The sequence below is a fragment of the Chiloscyllium plagiosum genome, unplaced genomic scaffold (genome assembly GCF_037043375.1).
Source record: "Chiloscyllium plagiosum isolate Xiang-an unplaced genomic scaffold, Cpla_swu_hap1 HiC_scaffold_22, whole genome shotgun sequence".
Lineage (NCBI taxonomy): Eukaryota > Metazoa > Chordata > Chondrichthyes > Orectolobiformes > Hemiscylliidae > Chiloscyllium > Chiloscyllium plagiosum.
The window spans coordinates 16,993,676-17,017,226 of NW_028270160.1; the positions used below are offsets into that span (position 1 = coordinate 16,993,676).

At 45.1% G+C, this 23,551-nt stretch overlaps 1 protein-coding gene across 2 annotated transcripts; it reads right to left on the reverse strand.

Annotated features, from left to right (window-relative positions):
* Positions 1-877: 877 nt before the first annotated feature.
* On the reverse strand, positions 878-22,981 carry LOC122561268 (pancreatic lipase-related protein 2-like). Of its 2 annotated transcripts, none has more exons than XM_087998798.1 (13): positions 22,952-22,981; positions 21,428-21,476; positions 19,965-20,119; positions 16,139-16,264; positions 14,726-14,860; positions 13,888-13,996; positions 13,229-13,348; positions 11,344-11,463; positions 9,163-9,281; positions 6,406-6,535; positions 5,070-5,181; positions 2,427-2,594; positions 878-1,328 (listed from the first exon to the last, which is right to left on the reverse strand). In XM_087998798.1, exons 1-13 carry the CDS (start codon positions 22,964-22,966, stop codon positions 1,259-1,261), a joined length of 1,428 nt encoding a protein of 475 aa, XP_087854924.1. In that variant the 5' UTR covers positions 22,967-22,981; the 3' UTR covers positions 878-1,258. The 2 variants fall into 2 exon arrangements, with proteins under 2 accessions (XP_087854924.1, XP_087854925.1); XM_087998799.1 differs by lacking the exon at positions 22,952-22,981 and adding an exon at positions 22,408-22,431.
* Between the last annotated feature and the right edge of the window lie 570 nt (positions 22,982-23,551).

The window sequence follows — 23,551 nt, forward strand, 5'->3', positions numbered from 1 at the left end:
ATCCTGATATGTCAGTCTCAGCCTTTGTCCAGCATGATCACAGTTAACGCTTCCTGCCCTAAATGTTTACATGTTTAATGGAAGTGTAGCAAGAGCTTTACTTTCAATTTAAAAGAGTTGAGGGAGCTTTACTCTGTATCTAACCCCATGCCATATCTGCCCTGACAGTGTTTGGTGGACTGTGGTTTCATCATGCTGTATTGAACATGTGGTATTCTATCACGCTTCAAAGCTCACTTTGAAAAGTCTACTTTCATCAGCACCAGTTGTGAATTCCAAGTACAACTGCCAACTCCCATTACACAGAATTGAACTCCATTTCACCAGTAGTAAAACCCCCATGGACAAAACCCATTTCCTTCACTCGTGCAGTAACAATCCCAATGGACACAAATCCCAATCCCTTCATTCCCACTGTACGCAATCCCAATGGACACAAACCATTCCTATTCATTTCCACTGTACACAATCCCAATGGACACAAGTCCATTCCTGTTTATTCCCACTGTACACAATCCCAATGGACACAAGTCCATTCCTGTTTATTCCCACTGTACACAATCCCAATGGACACGAACCCATTCCTGTTCATTCCCACTGTACACAATCCAAATGGACACAAGTCCATTCCTGTTTATTCCCACTGTACACAATCCCAATGGACACAAGTCCATTCCTGTTCATTCCCACTGTACACAATCCCAATAGATACAAGCCCATTCCCATTTATTCCCACTGTGCACAATCCCATTGGAGACAGATCCTTTCCCATTCATTCCCACTGGACAATTGGCCAGTGCTCCTGTAGTTCTGTGTTATCTGTTCATTCGCTGCCTTTTGAATTTCTGTAGAAAGATGAAATTAGTCAACGAGCAAGTTGCCTTTTTTTAAAATTTAATTGATACAGAAGGCTGGATCCAAGTGAATCTAATCAATGATGATTGAAATCTGTTTCTGTTGGAGGAATCCACTCCAGCTGTGTGTGCAGGAATATGAAATCAAACTGGAACGATGCTTTGACAGGAATGATCTGACCTCATCGGATTTTCCGATGTACAGTTTGTCGAGGATTTTGAAATATTCCTTTACCATTCAATTCTCTGTGACCTTGATTTGTGTTATTTCCCCTTCTCTTCGATTCCAAATTTCCCAGGACAATTCACAGAAACATTCAGGACAGAATTGGGAATGGAAGAGTTGTCTCTGTTTCTCTCACAGACAGATTTGGTGTGTAGTTCAATCAGCACAGATTGTTTTTCTACGAGGTGCAGGGAGTGAGAGTTTGCAGAGTCTCCTCTTTAACCATCTCATTCCCACAAAAACGGAAACTATCAGGAAAAATAAGGAACAGGCATTACAAAGTTTGTATAAGACTGTGAAAATCAAATTTGGGAAAGTTATGTTAGCATTTCATTCATCCCATTTTATCCCTGCCTTCCACTTTACAATTAGGAACCCAAGAACATTGCGCCTCTTGATGTTATTCTATTGGTCAATTAAATATTGTTTAATCAGTATCTAAACTCTATCCAAATATGCTCCCTAATACCCTCTTATAAGCATGACCATCAAAATTCACCAACAGTGCAAAATTCCCTCAACATTGACCCTCTGATAGTGCAATGCTCCCTCAGTACTGACCCTTTGATAGTGCAGGACTCCCTCAATACTGTGCCTTCAACAGTGCAGCATTCTTTCAGTACTGACCCTTCAATTGTGCAGTATTCCCTCAGTACTGACCCTCTGACAGTGCGGCACGCCCTTAGTACTGACCTCTGAAAGTGCGGCACTCCCTCAGTACTGACCCTCTGACAGTGCGGCACTCCCTCAGTACTGACCCTCTGAAAGTGCGGCACTCCCTCAGTACTGACCCTCTGACAGTGCGGCACTTCCTCAGTACTGACCCTCTGACAATGCAGAACTCCCTCAGCACTGACCCTCTGACAATGCGGCACTGCCTCAGTACTGACCCTCTGACAGTGCGGCACTGCCTCAGTAATGACCCTCTGACAGTGCAGCACTCCCTCAGTACTGACCCTCTGACAGTGCAGCACTTCCTCAGTACTGACCCTCCGACAGTGCGGCACTTCCTCAGTACTGACCCTCTGACAGTGTGTACTTTGACTGTTCTGTCAGCAAAGATTATGGATTTCATTGGTTTGTGGTTTGGAATTTGGCATATTTTATAAAAGGAGTCACTAAGCTTAGCGAAGCCCCACTTACCCCCATAAAGAAGCCTGCTCTTTCCTTCTCTTCAGATGCTGCCTGACCTGCTGTGCTTTTCCAGCACCACTCTGATCTAAACTCTGGTTTCCAGCATCTGCAGTCCTCACTTTTGCCCCATAAAGAAGCCTCCTTGTCATTACTGGGTGAATTCTACCACTCGCTGTCTTCACCTGTGAATCCATTGTTGGGCACTGACTGACCTGGTGTGGTCCTTCGCTCGCACTAAGGTGATGCTCTCAGCTCCGAGCTTGGGTTGGAAGATGTTGATCACATTGTTGTTCCACAGAAACTTCACTTTGGTAACATCACCCACATCATGTTCTGCATCAATGAGCGCCCAATATGTTTTGCCTGGATGGAGTTTCGCTCTGGAATAAAGTAAAATGTCCCTGACTCAAACTCCTGCTGCATTTCCTGCTCAGTGTCCCTGTTACTGATCGGGGGTGGGGGATGGGATGGGTGGGGGTTGGGGGGGGAGGTGGAGGGGGGAGGTGGAGGGAGGTGGGGAGGGGGTTAGGTGGGGAGCATCCTGTCCTTCAACTGGGTCACTACAGGAAGCAGCTCCCAAAGCAGAGCATCGAAAGTAGAGTTTGACCCAATGCACTGAATATCCCCTCACCAAGAATTATAATGAGGTACTTTATTACTTAATAAAAAGACAAATATATTAACAAAGGATACTTTGATAAAGGAATGTGCATGCTAAGTACATAGGCTTGATACAAGCTCCCTCCCAACATAGGCTAGGTGTGTTTGAACGAAGAGTACATTGCATGTAAAATACAGCCGTTGCACAGCTCCCCTCCCCTCCCCCATACCCATCCCAAGCTGCCCACTGTAATCGGCGACCCAGCCCCCATTTTTCAATACATCATAATTTGCCAAATGTGTTTTTGTTACTAAGCCAACTACCTGGAATGTTCAAAGAATCCCTGCAGTGTGGAAACAGGCCCAACAAGTCCACACCGATCCTCCGAAGAGTATCCCACCCAAACCCACTTCTCTACATTTACTCCTGACTAATGCACCTAACCTAAGCATCCCTGAACATTATGGGCAATTTAGCAGGGTCAATTCCCCAAACTTGCACATTTTTGGACTGTGGGAGGAAACCAGAGCACCCGGAGGAAACTCACACAGACACCGGGAGAATGTGCAAACTCCACACAGAGAGTTGCCCGAGGCTGGGATTGAACCCAGGCCCCTGATGTCATGAGGCAGCAGTACTAACCACTGAGCCACCTTGTTATGCTGCCTTTGCCATGATAAGAGTGGTCCAGCCAGGCAGGAATGGGAAGATCGATTTTTTTAAAACCCTAACTTGATAAAAGGCAGGAAGGGGGAAGTCATACCCCTTCAAGAGGGAAGCTTGAACTTACTGAGGACAACTCCCCCAAGGGGGTATGATCAGTGAGTTTGCAGCTGACACAAAAATTGATGGTGTGGTAAATAGTAAGGAGGAATACCACGGGGTGGCTCAGTGGCTCAGTGGTTAGCATTTCTGCCTCACAGTGCCAGGGACATGGATGCGATTCCCATTTCTTCCTACAGTCCAAAGACTTGCAGGCCAGGTGAATTGGTCATGCTCAATTGCCCATAGTTAGGTGCATTAGTCAGGAGTAAATATAGGATGGGGAGTGGGTCTGGGTGGGTTGTTCTTTGGAGAGTCACTGTGGACTTGTTGTGCCGGATGGGCTGTTTCCATACTGTAGGGAATCTAATCTCAGACTACAGGGTAACATCGATGGGGCTTGTCAAACGGCTGAACAGTGATGAATGGAGTTTAATCCTGAAAAGTGTGAGGAGGTTCTCTTTGGGAGCACATACAAGGCGGGAGAGTACACGTTGAATGGTGGGACCCATAAAGTACGGAGGATCAGTGGAACCTTGGTGTGCATGTCCATGGACCCTTGAAGGCTGCAGGATCAGCAGATAAAGTGGTTAAGGCAGCCTGTGTGATATTTGTCTTCATTAGCTCGAACATTGAATACAAAAGCAAGGATTTTATGACAGAGCTTTATATAACATTAGTGAGACCACAGCTGGAGTACTGTGTACAATTCTGGTTACCATACTAAAGGATTGCACGAGAGAAAGTGCAGAGGAGATTCACCAGGAAGTTGCCTGGGCTGGAATAATTCAGCTATGCAGAGAGACTTGATAGGCTGGGGTTGTTTTCCTTAGAGCAGAGTAGGTGGAGGGGAATCTGATTGAGCTGAACAAGATTCTGAGGAGCACAGGTAGATAGGGATAAACTTTTCCCTTCAGTAGAGGGATCATTAACCGGGGACATGGTTTTAAGGAAAGCAGCAGGAGGTTTCAAGTGGATTTGTGCAAATATATCATGGAACTCACAGACTACAAACAGGCAGGAACCTGCAAATATTTAAGGAGGATTTAGATGAGCAGATGAAACATCATACATATATGGCTTTTGGGCCAAGTGCTGGAAAATGGGATGAGAATAGATGCATGTTTTTTGATTGGTGTGGACATGATGGGCCCAAGGGTCCTTTCTATGATGTAAAACGCTATGAGGCCAAGATGCCTCCCTTCAATCTTTCCAACCTGTTCCTCAAAACCAGTTTCCCCATAACCCCTGTCACCCCTTATCTGCCCAACCATTTAGCTTGTGACTGACCACTTTGGTAGTGCCCACCACCTAGTTCTGGTGCTACTGGTCTTGCTGGAGCTGCCAATCAGATTATCTGGGGTTGGGGGAGATCATTTCCCCCAAGACCACAGAACAGGGTCTATCAGCCACCGATTGAGTGTGAGACCCTCCCTCTTAAAATCCAGGTCAATGACAATCCAATAGACATGTTGGAAATAGTGGCACTTACTTGGTGATTTGATGCTGTCGAGTGTTCCCTTTGGATCCATACAAAGCAACATTCAAAATCCCAGAAACAGAGTGGGAACCAGACAGTGTCACAGACACATTGTAACGCCAAACTGAGAGAGTGATGAGAACACAGAAAGGGGTTAAAGAATTATACAACCCAGTGTGACTGTAATGTTGGATAGTTGTGGTAGGATTTAGATATTGAGGCCTGAGTCTGTATGTGATCTATCAGATCTACTGAGAGGTTTGAATGAGTGTCAAGTGAGTGAGGAAGAGATTGGTGGGAGCATGATGTTTAGGGAGCATGTGATTGGATGGAGTGAAGGTTGAACAAGCGAAGTGAGGTTTGATGAAACGAGGGTGGAGTTTGAGGGAGTGAGGTGAGGTTTCAGGCAGTGGGTGTGAGGTTAGAGAGATTGCAGGTTAAGGGAGTCTGACTGATGGTTGACAGAGTGAGTGTGGGGGCAGTGTAGGGGTGGCATGGTGACTCAGTGGTTAGTATTGCTGCCTCATAGCACCAGGGTCTCAGATTCGATTCTAGCCTTGGTGACTGTCTGTGTGGAGTTTGCACATTCTCCCTGTGTCTGCGTGGGTTTCCTCCAGGTGCTCCGGTTTCCACCCACACTCCAAAGATGTGCAGGTCAGGTGAATTGGCCATGCTAAATTGCCCATAGTGTTAGGTGCATTTGCAGAGGGAAATGGGTCTGGGAGGGTTGGTGTGGACTGATTGGGCCAAAGGGCCTGTTCCAACACTGTAGGAATTCTAATCTAATCTAATCTAGAATGTGAGAGGGTTGAAGAAGAAAGGATTGACAGAGTGAGTGTGAATGCTGATGAAGTGAGTATGATAACTGAGGCAGTGAGGGTCAGGTGAGTACGAGGGCTGATGGATTGAGGGTCGTGTGCGGGCTGAGCGAGTGAAGGTTAGGTAGTGTGAGGGCTGAGGGACTGAGAGTCAGAGTAGTGTGAGGGTTGGGTGAGTGTGAGGGCTGAAGGAGTGACAGTCGGGGTAGTGCGGGGCTGAGGGAGTGAGGGTCGGGGTAGTAGTGAGGGTTGAGGTAGTGTAAGGGCTGAGGGAGTGAGGATCATGGTCATATGAGGGTTGAGGGAGTGAGGGCCAGGTAGTGTGAGGGCTGGGGGAGTGAGGGTCGGGTGAGTGTGAGGGCTAAGGGAGTGAGGGAAGGGGTAGTATGAGTGTTAAGTGCCAAGGGTGTTCTTTTAGTTTTATAGGAGAGGGATAGGATCGGGATGTGGGGAGGTTATTTGTTGCTGGGAAACTCTGAGGCTAGTGAGGACAAACTGCAGAGGGTTAACAAACTGCTCCTGATGCTCACCTCCATAGGGGCTGGATTCTCCTGTTCGAAGGAAGAAGGTCTGGTGTAGAAGCCCAGGTGCTGGGCGATATGGCCCGATCGTGTAGCCCATAGTTGGACAGCCTTCAGCTGGGCATGCAAAGCATTCCTCCTGGAACACACACACAGAAAATCTTCAGGTTCACATCGCCACCTACATCAGAGATCAGCTTTACTCCCAACAGTGCAGGAACCAGTGCAGAGAACGATCCCAAATACTAGTGACAAAGGCCCAAATACTAGTGACAAAGGCCCTGATAATGGCCAATCAGTCTGCAGACCTTGCATCTGTATTCGGGGGATTCTGTCAGACTCCACACTGCCCAGCGTTCAACAGCAAACTGCCTGACAATCCATCAGAGAGTCTCAGGAAAGCCCTGGATCTAGACGCCCATGGGTGGGGGAAAGTGGAGTTCTCAAGTAACTAATTTGAGATAATCCATTTTGCAGGATTGGTTTTGTGAATCCCCCTGTATGATGTCAAAAGAGACTATTCTCCCAGTCCACCCATCCAGAGAGTACATTTCCAAAGCAGAATGGAGCACAGCTGAAGAGTCGCTGGAGGGCAAGTGAGAAACAGTTTTAGTGTTTTAGACCAGGGCTCGGGAAGTAGCAGATAGCTCACTGGCACCACCCAATGGCAGCAAAGAACCTTTCAGTTGGGCTCATTGCTGGGAATACAGCCTCAAAGCTGAACTGATCAAAGTGGAACAATTGGCATAGTTGGTCAATGCAGAAAGGAATCTTTGCACATCTTTTCCTCTTGCTTTACAGATTGAGAGGTTACATTTGAGCACTCAGTCATCTCCTTTTCTCACAAATTCTCGGTGAACTCTGTGCAAACTGTTAGCAAAGATCCAGCTCAACAGACTGACACACGTACTGCAAAAATGCCCAATGCCTCAAATTCGATCCCTCAGCAGATGATTCAAGCTCCCTTGGAAACAGTGTGCAGCAACCACTGTCCCCACCAAACACTCCTAGAGCAAGCAAAGCGTAGGGTTAGATACAGAGGAAAGCTCCCTCTACTCTCTTAAACTGAAATTAAAGTTCCTTGACACTGTCCACATTAAACACTCCCAGAACAGGTATAGCACAAGATTACATACAGGTTAAAGCTTCCTCGACTTTTTAAAACTGGAAGTAATGCTCTCTCTAACTTTTTCAAACTGAAAGCTCTTCCTCCTCTTTAAAACTGAAGTAAAGGTCTCTCGACTCTTTGAAACTAAAATTAAAGCTCCCTTAACTCTTTGAAACTGAAAGTAATGCTCTCTCGACATTGTAGCTATCAAACACTCCAGGACAGGTACAGCACAGATTTAGATACAGAACAAAGCTCTCTCTAATCTGTCCCCATCAAACACTCCCAGAATAGGGACAACACGTGTTTAGAAACAGAGTAAAGCTTTCTCTACTCTTGTATATGGAGAGTAAAGCTGCCTACACACTATCCCCATCAAACACTCCCAGGACAGGGAAAGCATGGGGTTAGATACAAAGTAAAGCTCACTGTACTTTTTTAAATGGAAAGAAACAAAATACACTGTCCCCATCAAATGCACCCTGGACAGATACAGCACATAGAAAAATAGAATGTAGGAATAGCAGCAGGTCAGTCAGCCCTTCAAACCTGCTTTTCCATTCAATATGATCATGCGGATCATTCGACTGTTCCCGCATTCACCCCATACCCTTTGATCCCCTTAGCCCTAGGAAATGTATCTAACTCCTTCTTGAAAACATTCAATATTTTGACCGCAGCTGCTTTCTGTGGCAGAGAATGCGGCAGGCTCACCACTCTCTTGGTTAATAAATGCCTCTTCATCTAAATTCTAAGTGGCCTACCCCCCTATCCTTAAACTGTGACCCCTAGTTTTGGCCTCCCTCATCATCGAGAACACCCTTCCTGTGTTAATACTGTCTACTTCTGTTAGAATTTCACAGGTTACTATGAGAGACTCATTCATGCTCCTAATATAGTCCTAAGTGATCTCTGCAGTGTCCCTTCATACCTCAGTTCTGTTATAGAGAAAGCGAGGACTGGAGATCAGAGTCGAAATGTGTGGCACTGGAAAAGCACAGCCAGTTAGGCAGCATCCGAGGAGCAGGAGAGTTGACATTTCGAGCATAAGCTCTTCATCAGACATGCCATTCCAGGAATTAGTCTGGTATATCTTTGTTGCACTCCTCCATAGCCAGAACACCCTTCCTCAGATAAGGAGATCAAAGTTGCACAGAATACTCCAAGTGTGGTCTCACTAAGACCCTGTATAATTGCAGCAAGACATCCCTGCTCCTGTACCGAATCCTCTCACTATGAAGGCCAATGTATCATTTACCTTCTTCACTACCTACTGCACCTGCATGCCTACTGTGCACAAAGATATCCAATATCCAAGTTCATTTGCAGAGCACCCAGTTTCCCCAGTGTATTGCCAGTCAGATAACAATCTGCCAGAGGTAGATACTGAGTAAAGCTTCCTGTTTCTGATCATTCAGAGGCCTTTTCTTTTATCAGGACTCATTTGTAATGAGTTGTTTAGTTTGGCGTTCTCTGTGTTGTCTATGAGTAGCTGCTCACAGCTGATCTTATTGATCTTCCCTCTGTACGTAAGCCCTGTTGTGCTTGTTTGAAGTTTGATGTTGAAGGGTTCTCTATAGTTCCCTGCTATTTAGTTTGATTGGTAAATGCTGCTAGGAGTATAGATGAGTGAGCCGTACTCCCTCTCTCATACTTACTGCCTGAAACTCTTTCTCACTGCCACAGGGAAAGGCCAAAAAACCATCAGGTGACACAACACTCTCCGAAAAATATCGAACTGCACGGAAGTGGTTGCAGGAAATGAAGTTCTTTGTACCTGAAAATTAATTAATAATCATAATTAATAATGCATAATGAATTCTGTGCAACTTTGATGCACCTGGAGGCTGGTTCTGGATCTTTTGAACAAGGAGACCCAGGAATACAGATGTGACACAGGACCAGCACTGTCTTTGTCTTTTCAATGTGTGGGTATGAATGTTTTCACAGTTCAAGAGTGACAGTAAACCTCAATAAGGAAATTGTCATCTTCTGGAACATTCTGTCACGAGGTGCTGGGTCTATGACCTCAGGGGAAATGGCTGCACATGTAGTGATATTTCCTGCTTAAGAGGCAGATCAAACTTATTTTAAACTGATGTGGAGGTGCTGGTGTTGGACTGGGGTGGACAAAGTTAGAAATCACACAACATCAGGTTATAGTCCAACAGGTTTATCTCATAGTACAAGCTTTCGTCGCGCTGCTACTTCACCAGGTAGCTAGCCTGCTGGACCATAACCTGGTGTTGTGCAATTTTTAACTTTGTTTTTAAATGTCATTCACAGGGTATGGATGTTGCTGTATTTATTGACTATCCTAACTGTCTCACTCAACCACTTCAGAGGGCAATTAAGAGTCAGCCATATTGTTGTCAGTCTGGAGTCGTTTGTAGGCCAGACTGGGGAAGGATGGCAGATTGCCTTCCCTGAAGAGCATCATGAATTCTTAAGATTATTGTTTTATTCCAAATTAATCTTAAATTTGTTCAGGTGCTCTTTTGAAATTTGAACTTTTGCCTGGATTATTAGTCTGGTTCCCTGGATTACCAAAATAACCTCCATGACACCGGTTGCTATACAAATGAAGAGGTTTAAAGAATGCTGTTATGGTTGTATCTTCCTGCACTTTTAGAAAGCAGGATGAGGTGCTGATGGGATGAACAATCTGACGGGTTGCACCATGAATTCTCCATCATTAACCAGAACCGTCTGTCTCCTGGCCAAGAGGTTTTTGTCTTACACACGAGGGAGGGAGATGGTTTACTCAAGTGAAAATATGGGGGGTAGGGTGTGTGAGGGGGGAATGGGGGTGGGATGGGTTGTGGTGTCAGGAATCGAATAAGATATTTACTCAGTACTCCAGTCTCCATGTATCAGGACTGTCCACAAGTGGAACATAAACACAAACCTCCTGATTTTGAACAAGGAGTGTCCAAACAAGCCCAGTATCAATCTAGATAGAAAAGGATGAGACCCAACATTCCCTCATCATGACACCAGCATCTTAAACAATCAATTTTGTACTCCAGCATGGATACAATGGGCTGAATGGCCTGTGCTATGATGTATTGATGTTTCTGTGACTGTCTCAGCTCCTGCAGGGAAATCTTACAGACAATACCCCAGTGATTAGGCCACTTTTGGAATACTGCATGCAACTCAGGTCTCCCTGCTATGGGAAAGATGCTGTTAAACTGGAAAGGGTTGAGAAAAAATTTACAAGGATATTGCCAGGATTGAAGGGTTTGAGTTATAGGGAGAGGCTGAATAGACTGGGGCTTCTTTCCCTGGAGTGTCAGAGGCTGAGGAGTGACCTTATAGAGGTTTATAAAACCATGAGGGGGCATGCCTAGGGTAAATAGCCAAGGTCTTTTTCTCAGGTTGGGGGAGTCCAAAACTAGAGGGCATAAGTCTAAGGTGAGAGGGGAAAGGTTTAAAAGGAACCTAAGGGACAATGTTTTCACACAGAGGGTGGTACATGTATGGAATGAGCTGCCAGCGGAAGTGGTAGAGACTGGTACAATTACAACATTTAAGAGGCAACTGGATGGGTCTATGAATAGGAAGTGATTAGAGAGATTTTGGCCAAGTGCTGGAAAATGGGACTAGATTAAGTAAAAATATTTGGTCAGCATGGACATGTTAGATCAAAGGGTCTGTTTCTGTGCTATATGATTCTATGACTTTATGACTCTATGACAAAGGTACGTGCTGTGATGTCAGCAGAGAACCCGGAGGGCTGCTTAAGATTGAACACCCTTTCCCTCGTACCCTGGCTCTGCTTGGTGTTCCCAGCAGCAGAGTCTGCCTGAGGAACAATGCCACCACCTGGAACTTACCCTGCCATAACCCATCAATGTCCAGGATTGTTGAAAGGATGTTCTTGCTGCAGCCTGGCATGTCCTCACCACCATTTGGGTAGAAGTCCATGTGTCCACAAGCCTGAAACATCCCGAATCCTGTAGCAGGAGACAGTTGTTCAGAGTGATCCACAGAGAGAGGATTCCACTCACTCATACAATCACTAATGAAGCTACAAAATAGTGTCAACAGCATGTTAAACAGCAGAAACAGCAAACTCCAGGCAAATTTCAGAACCATCTGATCAGATGAAAACTCCACAATCCTGCCAAATCCAGTCATACATGGTGGTGGATAATTTATATTGAAAGAGAAGGATCCATTAATATCCTCATCCTCAATGATGGGGAAGCCAGTGCATCCATGTGAACGACAAGCCTGAGCTGTTGCAACTTTAGCCAGAAGTACCAAGTGCATGATCTATCACAACTTCCTCCTGAGGTCCCCAGGCCCATGGTCTCCAACTAATCAGATTTACTGCACATGAACTGGTTGGAGGTGCTGGATATTGCAAAGGCTATAGGCCTTGTCACAAAGCTAGTCCCTTATTTTTTCTAAAAGCTGTTCCCTGGATACTCTGTCCTTGATTTTCTTTCAGAGGGGTAATAAACCAGGCCAGGCTTTGAATGGTCTGGTTTGGTACAGAGATGAATAGAATTTTGCAAAGCCTTTTGTTTATGTGTAAACAGATGAGACTTCAGGCCAAACTGGTCATGTTTTAGAAATGACCTCTATAAAGAAAGGGGAGTGGTCAGCTCTCTGGCTGAACAGTTTAGTTCAGTCTTGAACTGGTAAGAAATTCAACAGGGAGCTGTGTGGAAACTCTTTCTCTTTCTGCCTTTCAACTTCAACCTGTAAGCATGTGTTCTATTGGGTTTTAAAGGGAGTTGATTTATTAGGACTATTGTATATATTCAGAACAGCACTATTAAGGCTTGTTTCGATAGACTGAGTTCTGTACGGGTTCTTTTTTCTGTGCTTTGCATTTTATTGTGTAATTTTGTGAATAAATCTTTGTTTAAAATCTAGTAGTCAACCTATATAACTTATTCTGGGTAATGTTCACTGTACACTTATCGAAATAAATTGCAAAGTTATGGTCTGGGGCTGTCTGCTTAAGAATGTTTTGAATGGTCTGGCCTAGTCCATAACAGCCATAACAACATTCCAGCCATTGCACTCAGATTTGTGCTGCAGAATGTGCGTTAGTCTGATCTTAGAGCAGGATAAAAGGCTGGCACAATATCGAGGGCTGAAGGGCCTGTACTGTGCTGTAATGTTCTATGTTCTCACACTAGTAAAGAGGCCAAGATGAGTTGTTGCACTCCATCTTGTGCATGGTACACACTGCTGTCTTTATGTGTCAGTGCTGAAGGAAGTGAATGTTGAATATGGTGGATGGGGAGCCAATCAAGTAGACTCCCTTGTCCTGGATGGTGTCAAGTTTCTTGAGTATTGTTGAAGCTGCACCCATTCCAGCAAGTGGCGAGTATCCCATCAGATTCCTGAGGAAGGGCTTATGCCCGAAACGTCGATTCTCCTGCTCCTCATAAAATACCTGACCTGCTGTGCTTTTCCAGCAACACACTCTCGACTTTGAACTCCAGCATCTGCAGTCCTCACTTTCTCCTAGTATCCCATTACACTCTGCCTTGTAGATGGTGGGCAGGCCTTAATGGGAGAGGAGTTGTTATTCGCCAAAGAATTACAGTAGCATTTTCTACAGCTAACCTTTTGTTTTGTCTCAGGATCCTTAAACTAGTCCGAATACCTTGCCCTGCTCCTGGGCTAATCCTAACAGCCCGTCCTACCCAATCCCCTGTCCGGGTTTCTCTGATTGAATATTTGAGTGGTGACACTTACCAATACTGGGAAATTGGGATGAACCATCCGTGTGAATCACATCAACAAAGAACGCATCCGTGGGATCCAGTCGGACTTCCGGTGGCGTGTTCTGGAAATACGGCTCGACAGGATCAAGCCCTGTGGGATAAATCTGGGATTGTTTGAAGTGTTTTTCAACATATTTGTTAGATTATTCATAACCTTCACAAACAGCAGGGTTAATTCCAGGTTGCTAACTTGGCCTCTTCCCATTCACCCCATCAACCAGCATTCTAACTAATCAATTCCATCTCATTTCACTCAGAAGTTCCTCTCCGAGCCCCCCACCATCCTGACTTGGAAATATATTGCCATTCCTGCAGTGGCCCTGGGTCAAAATCCCAGAACTCTCTCCTTTATAGCATTGAGGATGTGCCCACAACAAAGATTTAAGAAGACAGCTCAGCACCACCTTCACAAGGGCATAAATGGTTGCTCAGCCATTGACATCCACATCCCTTAAACAAATGAGAAAAAAAAAACAAATGTATATTGAATAATAGCCCAACAAATAAACACATTTCTATTATGTAAAATGCAAATGTGCTTCTCTTCGACACACAGTCCATGGGATTCCCATTCTTTCTGACTTTCATTTAGACAGCGGTTCATATTAGTTTGAGAATGGAATGAATTACCAGTAATCCGAGGAATGCCTGGTGTCCGTTTCCCCGCCTCCCCGGCTGCGTGGGCCCCTAGACTGTGTCCAACCAGGTACACATCAGACATGGTGTAATTATAGTGACTCTGAGGCAGATAAGGCAGAAAGTTAAATCCACAGACATTTGAAGTAAATTTGAGTATCTTATCAAATCCCTGCTTGAACTCTCTTACTAAATCCCAGTAGAATTTTTCAATATTCGGAGAACAGGAATGAAATCCAGTCCAGGGATAACGTCGGACAGGGGTCACATTGTATCTGCCCCTTCACCTCCTCACCTAACCACTTCCTGTCTGGCCCCAGAATACCTGACTTCAGGTAATGACACAGTGGTAATGCCACTGGATTAGTAATCCAGGAGCTCATGCTGTGGGGAATGGGTTTATCTCCCAGCAGGGTAGCTGATGGAATTTAAATGCAGTGAATAAGTTGATATATAAGCCAAGTAAACCTCCTTCACTAAAATCCTTTAGAGAAGGAAATTAGCCATAATTACCTAGTGTTGTGACTCTGGACCCATAGCAATATGGTGGAATACTACCTGCTCTCTGAAATGGACTGGTAAGCCACTCAGTTCAGGGGCAATTAGGGATGGGCAACAAATGTTACACTTGCCACTAACACCCACATCCTGTGATTAAAGGAAATTACCACCAATATTTTATACACATCTCTATAGAGTCACTGCTTCTGTTATGTTGTAAGCCTTTTCTATAGAGTGGCTACCATCTGTTCTATATGGTGATTACTCTATGAGGTATTATTCCTCAATGGGCTGTCTGCACTGGTCTATAGGGTTGCGGTTGATCACTCACCTCCAGAGTGTCCAGGAAGTATGCAGTTTCCGCACCCACAACTCGGATGTTTTGAGCAGCCTGGCTGTAGGAACATTGTGAACCCCCTCGCCAGTCAACGCAGATACAGTTTACATCATCCATGTGCAGAATCATCTTAGAGAGCAGAAAACAGAATCTGACATGAATTTGCTGACCTCATCAATCTGCAGGAACCCACCCAGACTGCTTAAAAACACATATGTACAGTAAAGACAAAGGCCATTCACTACCATATTGGTGCTTACTCTCCACAAAAAACTACAACTGCTCCCCCCCCCTCCCCAGTTCCCTCCTCCCAGTGAGGGTCACCAACTCTCACTGAATGTAGTCCTGGAGGTTTCATCATTTGACCTTGGTCACCCATATTCCCACTCAATAAAGTTGCCTTTTACCGTACCTCCAATATTACAGTATCAATAAAGATAAACAGAGTCATAGAGTCATAGCGATGTACAGCATGGAAACAGACCCTTCGGTCCAACCCGTCCACACCGACCAGATATCCCAACCCAATCTAGTCCCACCTGCCAGCACCCGGCCCATATCCCTTCAAATCCTTCCTATTCATATATCCATCCAGGTGCCTTTTAAATGTTGTAATTATACCAGCTTCCACCACTTCCTCTGGTAGCTCATTCTATACATGTACCACCCTCTGTGTGAAAAAGTTGTTCCTTAGGTCTCTTTTATATCTTTCCCCTCTCACCCTAAACCTATGCCCTCTAGTTCTGGACTCCCCAACCCCAGGGAAAAGACTTTATCTATTTATCCTATCCATGCCTCTCTTACCTTTGTAAGCCTCCATAAAATTGTTGAAAAAGGATGAATAAATATCACACAATCGATTGTAGCACCCAGTGATGTTGGCTCCTGAGGTTTATTGTCTATTCCCAAAGCAATCCTCGAGGGTTGTCAGCCCTATTTCCCATTTGCCATCCCTCTTCTCACTTCAGAAAGTCACCAGGCTTCTATACAGAAACCAGTTACCCCTGACATACCTCCCCAGCTCTCACAGCATGGACACTTCTGCAGCCCTCACCTTACAGATATCACCAGCTCTCACATCTCGCACAGTTCTGTAGTTCACATCTTGCACACACTTCCCCAGCTCACAGCTTGCACACTTTCCCAGTTCACACCTTGCACACTTCTCCACCTCACAATTTGCACACTTCCTAATTTTACATATTACACAGACTGTGGCTGCCACCTTGCACAATGTCCCAACTCACACCTTGCATGCTTCCCCAACACACATCTTGCAGCCCAGCTCACACCTTGCGGGTTTCCCCAGCTCTTATGTACATATCACATGCGACGTACATATCATTATGTACATATCACTATGTACATTTCCCCAGCTCACATGTGATACATATCACCAGCTCTCACCTTGCATAGATCTACAGCCCAGCTGACATCTCCATTTTCCAAGTATCCATGCATGATGAACACTGATTTCTGATCAAGGTCAAAGTTTGAAGCATCTACTGTCTCAGGGTTTGTTCCACTAATTTCCTAAACAAATAACAAGAAACAGGTTGAGATTCAGATTAGAAGTGATCCCCCCTCAAATGTTCGTAATATAGTTGAAGCTGTCACAAGCACATGGTTTGTTTTTCTTGATCCTGATTGGGTGGTCAGTACCAGAGGGACCACGCTCTCTGTATGACCAAAAGAAAGGTTTTCTGTAAAGATCTGATTTTCACAAGATCATGGATTTTCCAGAATTTGATCTAACTTTAAGTCTGTCACCCTCCAAAAGTGTAGGAGCAGATAGATTCATCAGCCAAGCAGATTGAAGAGTCAAGCAGACAATAAAGAACAGGAATTATAACTCCCTTTCTAAGGGCATGCAGGAAATAAAGATCCAGACAGACGCAAGATTAAAAGATTAAATATCATTAATGTCATCATTTTAAAAGTCAAGGATTTTTTTTAGTTTTTGTGGGATATGGCCTTTGCAGCATTTATTGTCCACCCCTAATTTGCCCTTGAGAAGATGCTGGTGAGTTGCCTTCTTGACCTGCTGCTATTCAATGTCAGTGTTGGAGGGAGTGGATGTTGTGCCAATCAAATGAACTGCTTTGTCTTGGCTGGTGTCAATCTTCTTGAGTGTCGTTGGAGTTGCACCCATCAGGGCAAATAGGAAGCATTCCATCACACTCGTGATGAGTAGATGATGGATAGGCTTTTGGGGAGTCAGGAAATTAGTTTCTTGCTGCAGTATTTCTAGCCTCTAACCTGCTATTGGAGTCACTGTATTTTATGGTGAGTCCAGTTGCTTTTCTGGGCAATGGCAACTGCCAGGATGTTGATGGTGGGGGATTCAGCAATGGTAATGCCATTGAATGTCAAGGGTCAGTGATTAGACTGTCTTTTATTGGAGATGTTCATCGCTGAATTGTTCTCTAATGTTTTTATCTGTTTTTCCTGAATTTGTTCAGTGTTTTATCCCTATAGTGCTCTATATTTTTCATCATTGACTTAAGTTGAGGACTGTGTACAGCTACACAAATTCAATGAGTTAAAGCATTCACCAATTGATTTAGCTTCATTAAGTGCCTCTCTCTCCTTGGCTGAAGGGTTCCACTTGGCAAAAGTGAGGACTGCAGATGCTGGAAACCAGAGTTTAGGTCAGAGTGGTGCTTGAAAAGCACAGCAGGTTAGGCAGCATCCGAGGATCAGGAAAATCGACGCTTTGGGCAAAAGCCCTTCATCAGGAATAGAGGCAGGAAGCCTCCAGGGTGGAGAGATAAATGTGGGGGTGGGGCTGGGGAGAAGGTAGCAAAGAGAACAATAGGTGAATGGGGGTGAGGATGGAGGTGATAGGTCAGAGAGGAGGGTGGGGAAAGGTAGCAAAGAGTACAATAGGTGTATGGGGGTGGGATGGAGGTGATGTCAGGGGGAGAGTGGAGCAGATAGGTGGGAAGGGAGATTAGATCAGAATGGTGCTGGAAAAGCACAGCAGATCAGGCAGCATCCAAGGAGCAGGAAAATCAATGTTTTGGGCAAAAGCCCTTAATCAGGAATAGAGGCAGGAAGCCTCCAGGGTGGAGAGATAAAAGGGAGATTGGCAGGTAGGACAGGTCATGAGGACAGTGCTGAGCTGGAAGGTTGGAACTGAGGTAAGGTGGAGGGAGGGGAAATGAGGAAACTGGTGAAGTCCACATTGATGCCTGGGGTTGAAGTGTTCCGAGGTGGAAGATGAGGCGTTCTTCCTCCGGGCTTCGGGTGGCGAGGGTGGGAGCGGCGGTGAAGGAGGCCCAGGACCTGCATGTCCTCGGCAGAGTGGGAGGTGGAGTTGAAATGTTGGGCCACAGGGCGGTGGGGTTGATTGGTGCGGGTGTCCCGGAGGTATTCCCTGAAGCGCTCTGCGAGGAGGCATCCAGTCTCCCCAATGTAGAGGAGACCGTATCGGTAACAATGGATACAATAAATGACATTGGTGGATGTGCAAGGCTTCCACTATTCCAATATTATTTTGAAAAGGGAGAATGATGCAAGTCTTTTCTGTTACTGCATGTTTGCCCATTATGTCATATTGTGATCTGTCTTCATGAAGGATATTATTAAACTGGAGAGGGTTCAGAAAAGATTTACCACAATGTTGCCATGAATGGAGGGTTTGAGTAATAAAAATAGGCTGGGACTTTTGTCACTGGAGAGTAGGAGCTTACCTTATAGAGGTTTATAAAATGATGAGTGACATAGATAAGCTGATAACAGGTTCTTTTCCCCAAACGTGGGGAGTTTAAAACTAGGGGCATATTTTTAAGGTGTGAGGAGAAAGATTTAAAAAGGATATGAGGGGCAACTTGTTTTTTACATAGAGAGTGGTTAGCGTGTGGAATGAACTGCCAGAAGAAGTGGTGGATGCACATACAGTTACAATATTTAAAAGGCGTTTGGATAGATACATGAATTGGAAAGGTTTGGAGGGATATGGGCCAGGAGTAGGCAGGTGGGACTAGTTTAGTTTGCGGACATGGTCAGCACGGACTTGGGTCTGTTTCCATGCTGTATGGCTCTATGAGCTATATTCCTGATGAAGGGCTTTTGCCCGAAACATCGATTTCGCTGCTCCTTGGATGCTGCCTGAACTGCTGTGCTTTTCCAGCACCACTAATCCAGAATCTATGAGCTATGAGCCCTGGCATTTGTGTGGCATGAATGCCATTTGCCACTTTTCAACTCCAGCTTCAAGGTACTGTCAAGGTCTTGATGCATTTGAACGTTCACTGCTTCAGTAGCTGAGGAGTTGCGAATGGTGCTGAACATTGTGCAATCTCGGACGAACGTCTCCACTTCTGACTTTGTGATTGAAATCTTACCCTGAGGAAATGAGACCCACACGTATATTTGTTTTGGAGAGTCAGAGAGGTTATCTAGAAGTAAAGTTGACTTAGTCGTGAGTGTGGTGCTGTAAAAGCACAGCAGGTCAGGTAGCATTCAAGGAGCATGAGAATCGACGTTTTGTGCATAAGCCTTTCATCAGGAAAAGGTATCACTTAGCAACATCCAGGTTTTTTTATATTTAACTGTGCATGTGTAGGTGCTAGAATTTGATACACACTTCACAGTGGTGATGTGATAACTGACATTACAATCAGGAATTTCAGGCTAGGATCTCACAGTGTAAATCTGTATAAGTGCCTCAAACTAGTACCTCTGTGCTTATTTCAAATGCGCCAAAGAACTCAGGGCCAGGGGTGTACTTACATTGGATCAAATCACACATGTGCATTAATTACTCTGTACCGTCATTCCTCTTACAGTCACAGAGTTATACAGCACAGACACAAATCCTTCCACACAGGCCAAATATCCTAAACTGAGTCTCATTTGCCAGCATTGGCCCATTCCTATTCATGTGCCCCTCAAAGATCTTGTAAATGTTGTAATTGTACCAGCTTCCACCACTACCTCTGGCAGCTCATTCCATACACACAGCACCTTCTGTGTGAAAGAGTTGCCCCTTAAGTCCCTTTTAATTCATTCCCCTCTCACCTTAAACCTATGCCCTCTAGTTTTGGACTCCACTATCGTGGGAAAAAGACCTTGGCTATTTTTCTGTCTACGCCTCTCATGATTTTATAAGCCTCAATAGGTCACTCCATTGAAAATACCCCCAGCCTATTCAGTCTCTCCCAATACTTCAACCCTCCAAATTCCTGCTATTGGTGACTGCCTGTGAGGATGTTCTAAGTGTCCCTACCTGATAATTGTTTGGGTTCTGCCTAGTGTACAGCAGGAAACGTATGTTGATCTTTTCCGGGCTCCAGGGGAGTTTGTTAGCAGGCCTCTCCTTTGTCCCTGTCCATGGATATCCACCTGGGAAGCAGCCGAGTCTGTCAAAGCAAATGCCCTCCGCTTCAAAGAAGGCAGCATTAACAGGTAAAGGAAAACAGAGTTAGTGAGAATAATATGCAATCTGATCCAAACCCTCACAAGCAGTCAACGTGCATTATATGGTACCAGATTTAGGCACATGGCATATCTAAGGGATTTCCAAAGACAGATTATTATATCAGACTGTGTGATTCCATGACAACAACCCATATTGATTTAGTGCCTGTAACTTCATAAGATATCACAAGGCTTGTCACATTGAACAACAGACACTTAATGCTGACAGATAACCAAAAGGTTAATAAAACTCACAGATTCACTGTATCAGCCATTGTGTGTTTCCTTATTTCAGTCTATCACAGAGTGATGGGTGATAACTCTAATTGTGCATTTGATAGGGGCAGTGTAGAAGAAGCTTTATTCCGTATTTAACCCTGTGCTGTTCCTGTCCCAGGAGTGTTTGATGGAGATGGTGTTGTGGGAACTTTATTTCCTCTTTCCTTGCTGTTGTAAAAGAGCAGAGGAAGCTTCACTCTGCATTGAATATTGTGCTGTCCCTGTTGTGGGAGTGTTTGATGAGGACTGTGTCAAGGGAACTTTACTTTCAGTTTACTCCTAGTTTAAAAGAGTAGAGGGAGCTTTAATTTCAGTTAAAAGAGTAGAAGGAGCTTTGCTGTGTGGCTAACCCCATGCTGTACCTATCCTGATGCATTTTATTTTTTATGATCTCCGATCCCAAGTTGCCCTGAGACGTCTAAGTGTTTAGAATTTAGATTAGATTAGATTAGATTAGATTAGATTACAGTGTGGAAACAGGCCCTTCGGCCCAACAAGTCCACACCGACCCTAACACTATGGGGCAATTTAGCATGGCCAATTCACCTGACCTGCACATCTTTGGACTGTGGGAGGAAACCGGAGCACCCGGAGAAAACCCACGCAGACACGGGGAGAACGTGCAAACTCCACACAGTCAGTCGCCTGAGGTGGGAATTGAACCCGGGTCTGCTGGCGCTGTGAGGCTGCAGTGCTAACCACTGTGCCACCGTGCCGCCCCCTGCCACCGTGCCGCCCCCAATTGTCGATAGCTTAGACAGGATCTACTTTCCTACTTTAAAGTACATGAGGGTGTTGATTGATTTATACAGGGTTTGAGTCACTTTCAAAGTCACTTTCCTGATTAATTCATTTTCCCAAATACTGTCATGACAGTATTTAAGATTTCCCCCATACAGTGAGTACTTCAGGAGCAACGACTCTAGGCTGGTCCCACTCATGTGCTTCACCTTGAGCATTCCCACAGAACCGAGTGCTCTCTTGTTTCCTTACCATTGACCTGGATTAGAAGGAGGGTGACGGCAAGCAGGAGCCTCAGCATCTGAAAGAGAGATGAAGCCGCTGCTGTCATCGCCATTTCAACCAGTGAAGAGATTTTAACACCTGGAACCAACTCAGGAAACTACCATCATCTCATATTAGCTTTAGTCGTGTCAGTGTACAGACTGTGAACAAAGAGTCTAGTGAACAGGACCACATTCGCTCACTTTAATTGTTACATTTTTAAATCTGAAACAGTGATACTCACCGATCCTTATCACTCTGCCAAATTATTATGGAGCTCCTGATGAACCGTGACTCCCTCCCAAACTGCAGCTCCTCAAAGCTTCTCTTCTCCTCATGTGTTCCACCAACTCTCTCCTACACCCCCACAAATCCTGGCCATGATTACATTCTGGTTCCTTCCCCTACTAACCCTTAAGGATCTTAAAACTAGAATGGCTCCTCTCTCCTCACCTTTCTCAGCCTCCTCCCTCTCCCCATCACATGCCTTTCTCTTCACCTTCATCCACCTCACTTCCGCCTCCTCACACTCACTGCCCTCACCTTCCTCACTCCTCACACTCTCCCTCATTCTTAACTTCGTTCAATTCTTAACGCTTCCATCCTTATCTTCCTCTCTCCTCACCTCTCTTTCTCTTCAGCCTTGTCCTCCTCACCGATCACCTCCTCATCTCCCTCACTTTTCACTTCCCCTCCTCACCTCCCTCACCCCTCAGAATCTTCTCTTTGTTACCTCCCTTATTCCTCAATGGTCCTCCTCATTATAATCACAGAGAGAGAGAGATGTGCAGTACAGAAACAGACCATTCGGTCCAACGTGTCCATGCCAACCAGGTATCCCAACCCAATCTCGTCTCACCTGCCAGTACCCGGCCCATATCCCTCCAAACCCTTCCTATTCATTATGTCCCCACTCTTTATTCCCTTCTCTTCACCCCCTTCGCTGCTCCCTTGCTTCTCCTTGTTACCTCCTGCATTCCTCAGCTCCGTTCCTCTTCACTTCTCTCTCTCCTCACTCACTCTGAGGGTATTTTCCACACTGTCTCTGAGAAATATAAAATTAGAAAACACTTTTGATGATGTCAATGGAAAATGCCAATAGCTAAGTTTGCAGTTTCCTGCTCCCTATTTCTTAATTTGCTGTGTCTCACATTCACATCAAGTGAAGGAATCTCAGGCTATTTGGCCCATCGTATCTTTCTTGGTCTTAGACCCATCTGCCCTTTGCCCAGAAAATATATTTCCTTCTTTCAGGTACATTCAATTCCTGTTTGAAAGCTTTAATTGAATTTGCTTCCACCAACTTTTCAGGCAGTGCATTCGAGGTCACTATTGTTCTGTTTTTTCCCTTTTTCTCCTCACTGGTTCTTGTGTTATGGGACAGCTGCTGCCAGTTTTTCCTTTGGTCCCATTCTAATGAACAACCTCAAGTATTTCCCCTCCTCCCAGTCAGGAACATTAAAGTGACATTTATTCTGGGTAAGAAGTGAAGCATTAAATAGAGAGACTCACCTTCCCTAAGACCATGATACAAGCACAACCTCTGGAGCTTGCCGCTGTTCTCACTCTTATTTATATGCTCCAAGAGTTCTCAATGTTTCAAAACATTGAGTTTAAGTGTGGGAAGTGTACAGCTGGATTCTGGCAAACACCATAAACATACCCCAGAGCCTTTACTGCCACAGCCACAAGGTCAGGAGTCCAATTTCATTAAAACCCTAACTTGAATCCTTGTCACCTCACCCAGCAAGAAAGCGGTAAGAAAAGGTCTGGGGTGGGGGGTACCTTTTAACATAACAGCAATGTGGCACTCGTCTGACCCACTTGGCTGTCCAAGACTCGTTACCAGAAATGGGTTGGTGGCAGCGAGAGAAAGGCTGCTGGATTCAGAGCTTCAGGGTTGTAGTATAGGGGTCAAGAAAGAGAGAGACTGACGGAGCAAGGCCATGACAGAATCTAAACTAAATAAGAATTTTATATCATGATCGCTCAGTGGGCATGGGGTTCATGGGCAAGGGGGTAAGGAATGCCCGTCAATGGCATGGGAGTACAAGGCATTGGTCAAATGGCATGAGGTGTATTGGGCAGTGAGCAAGGCGGTTGAAGGATGGT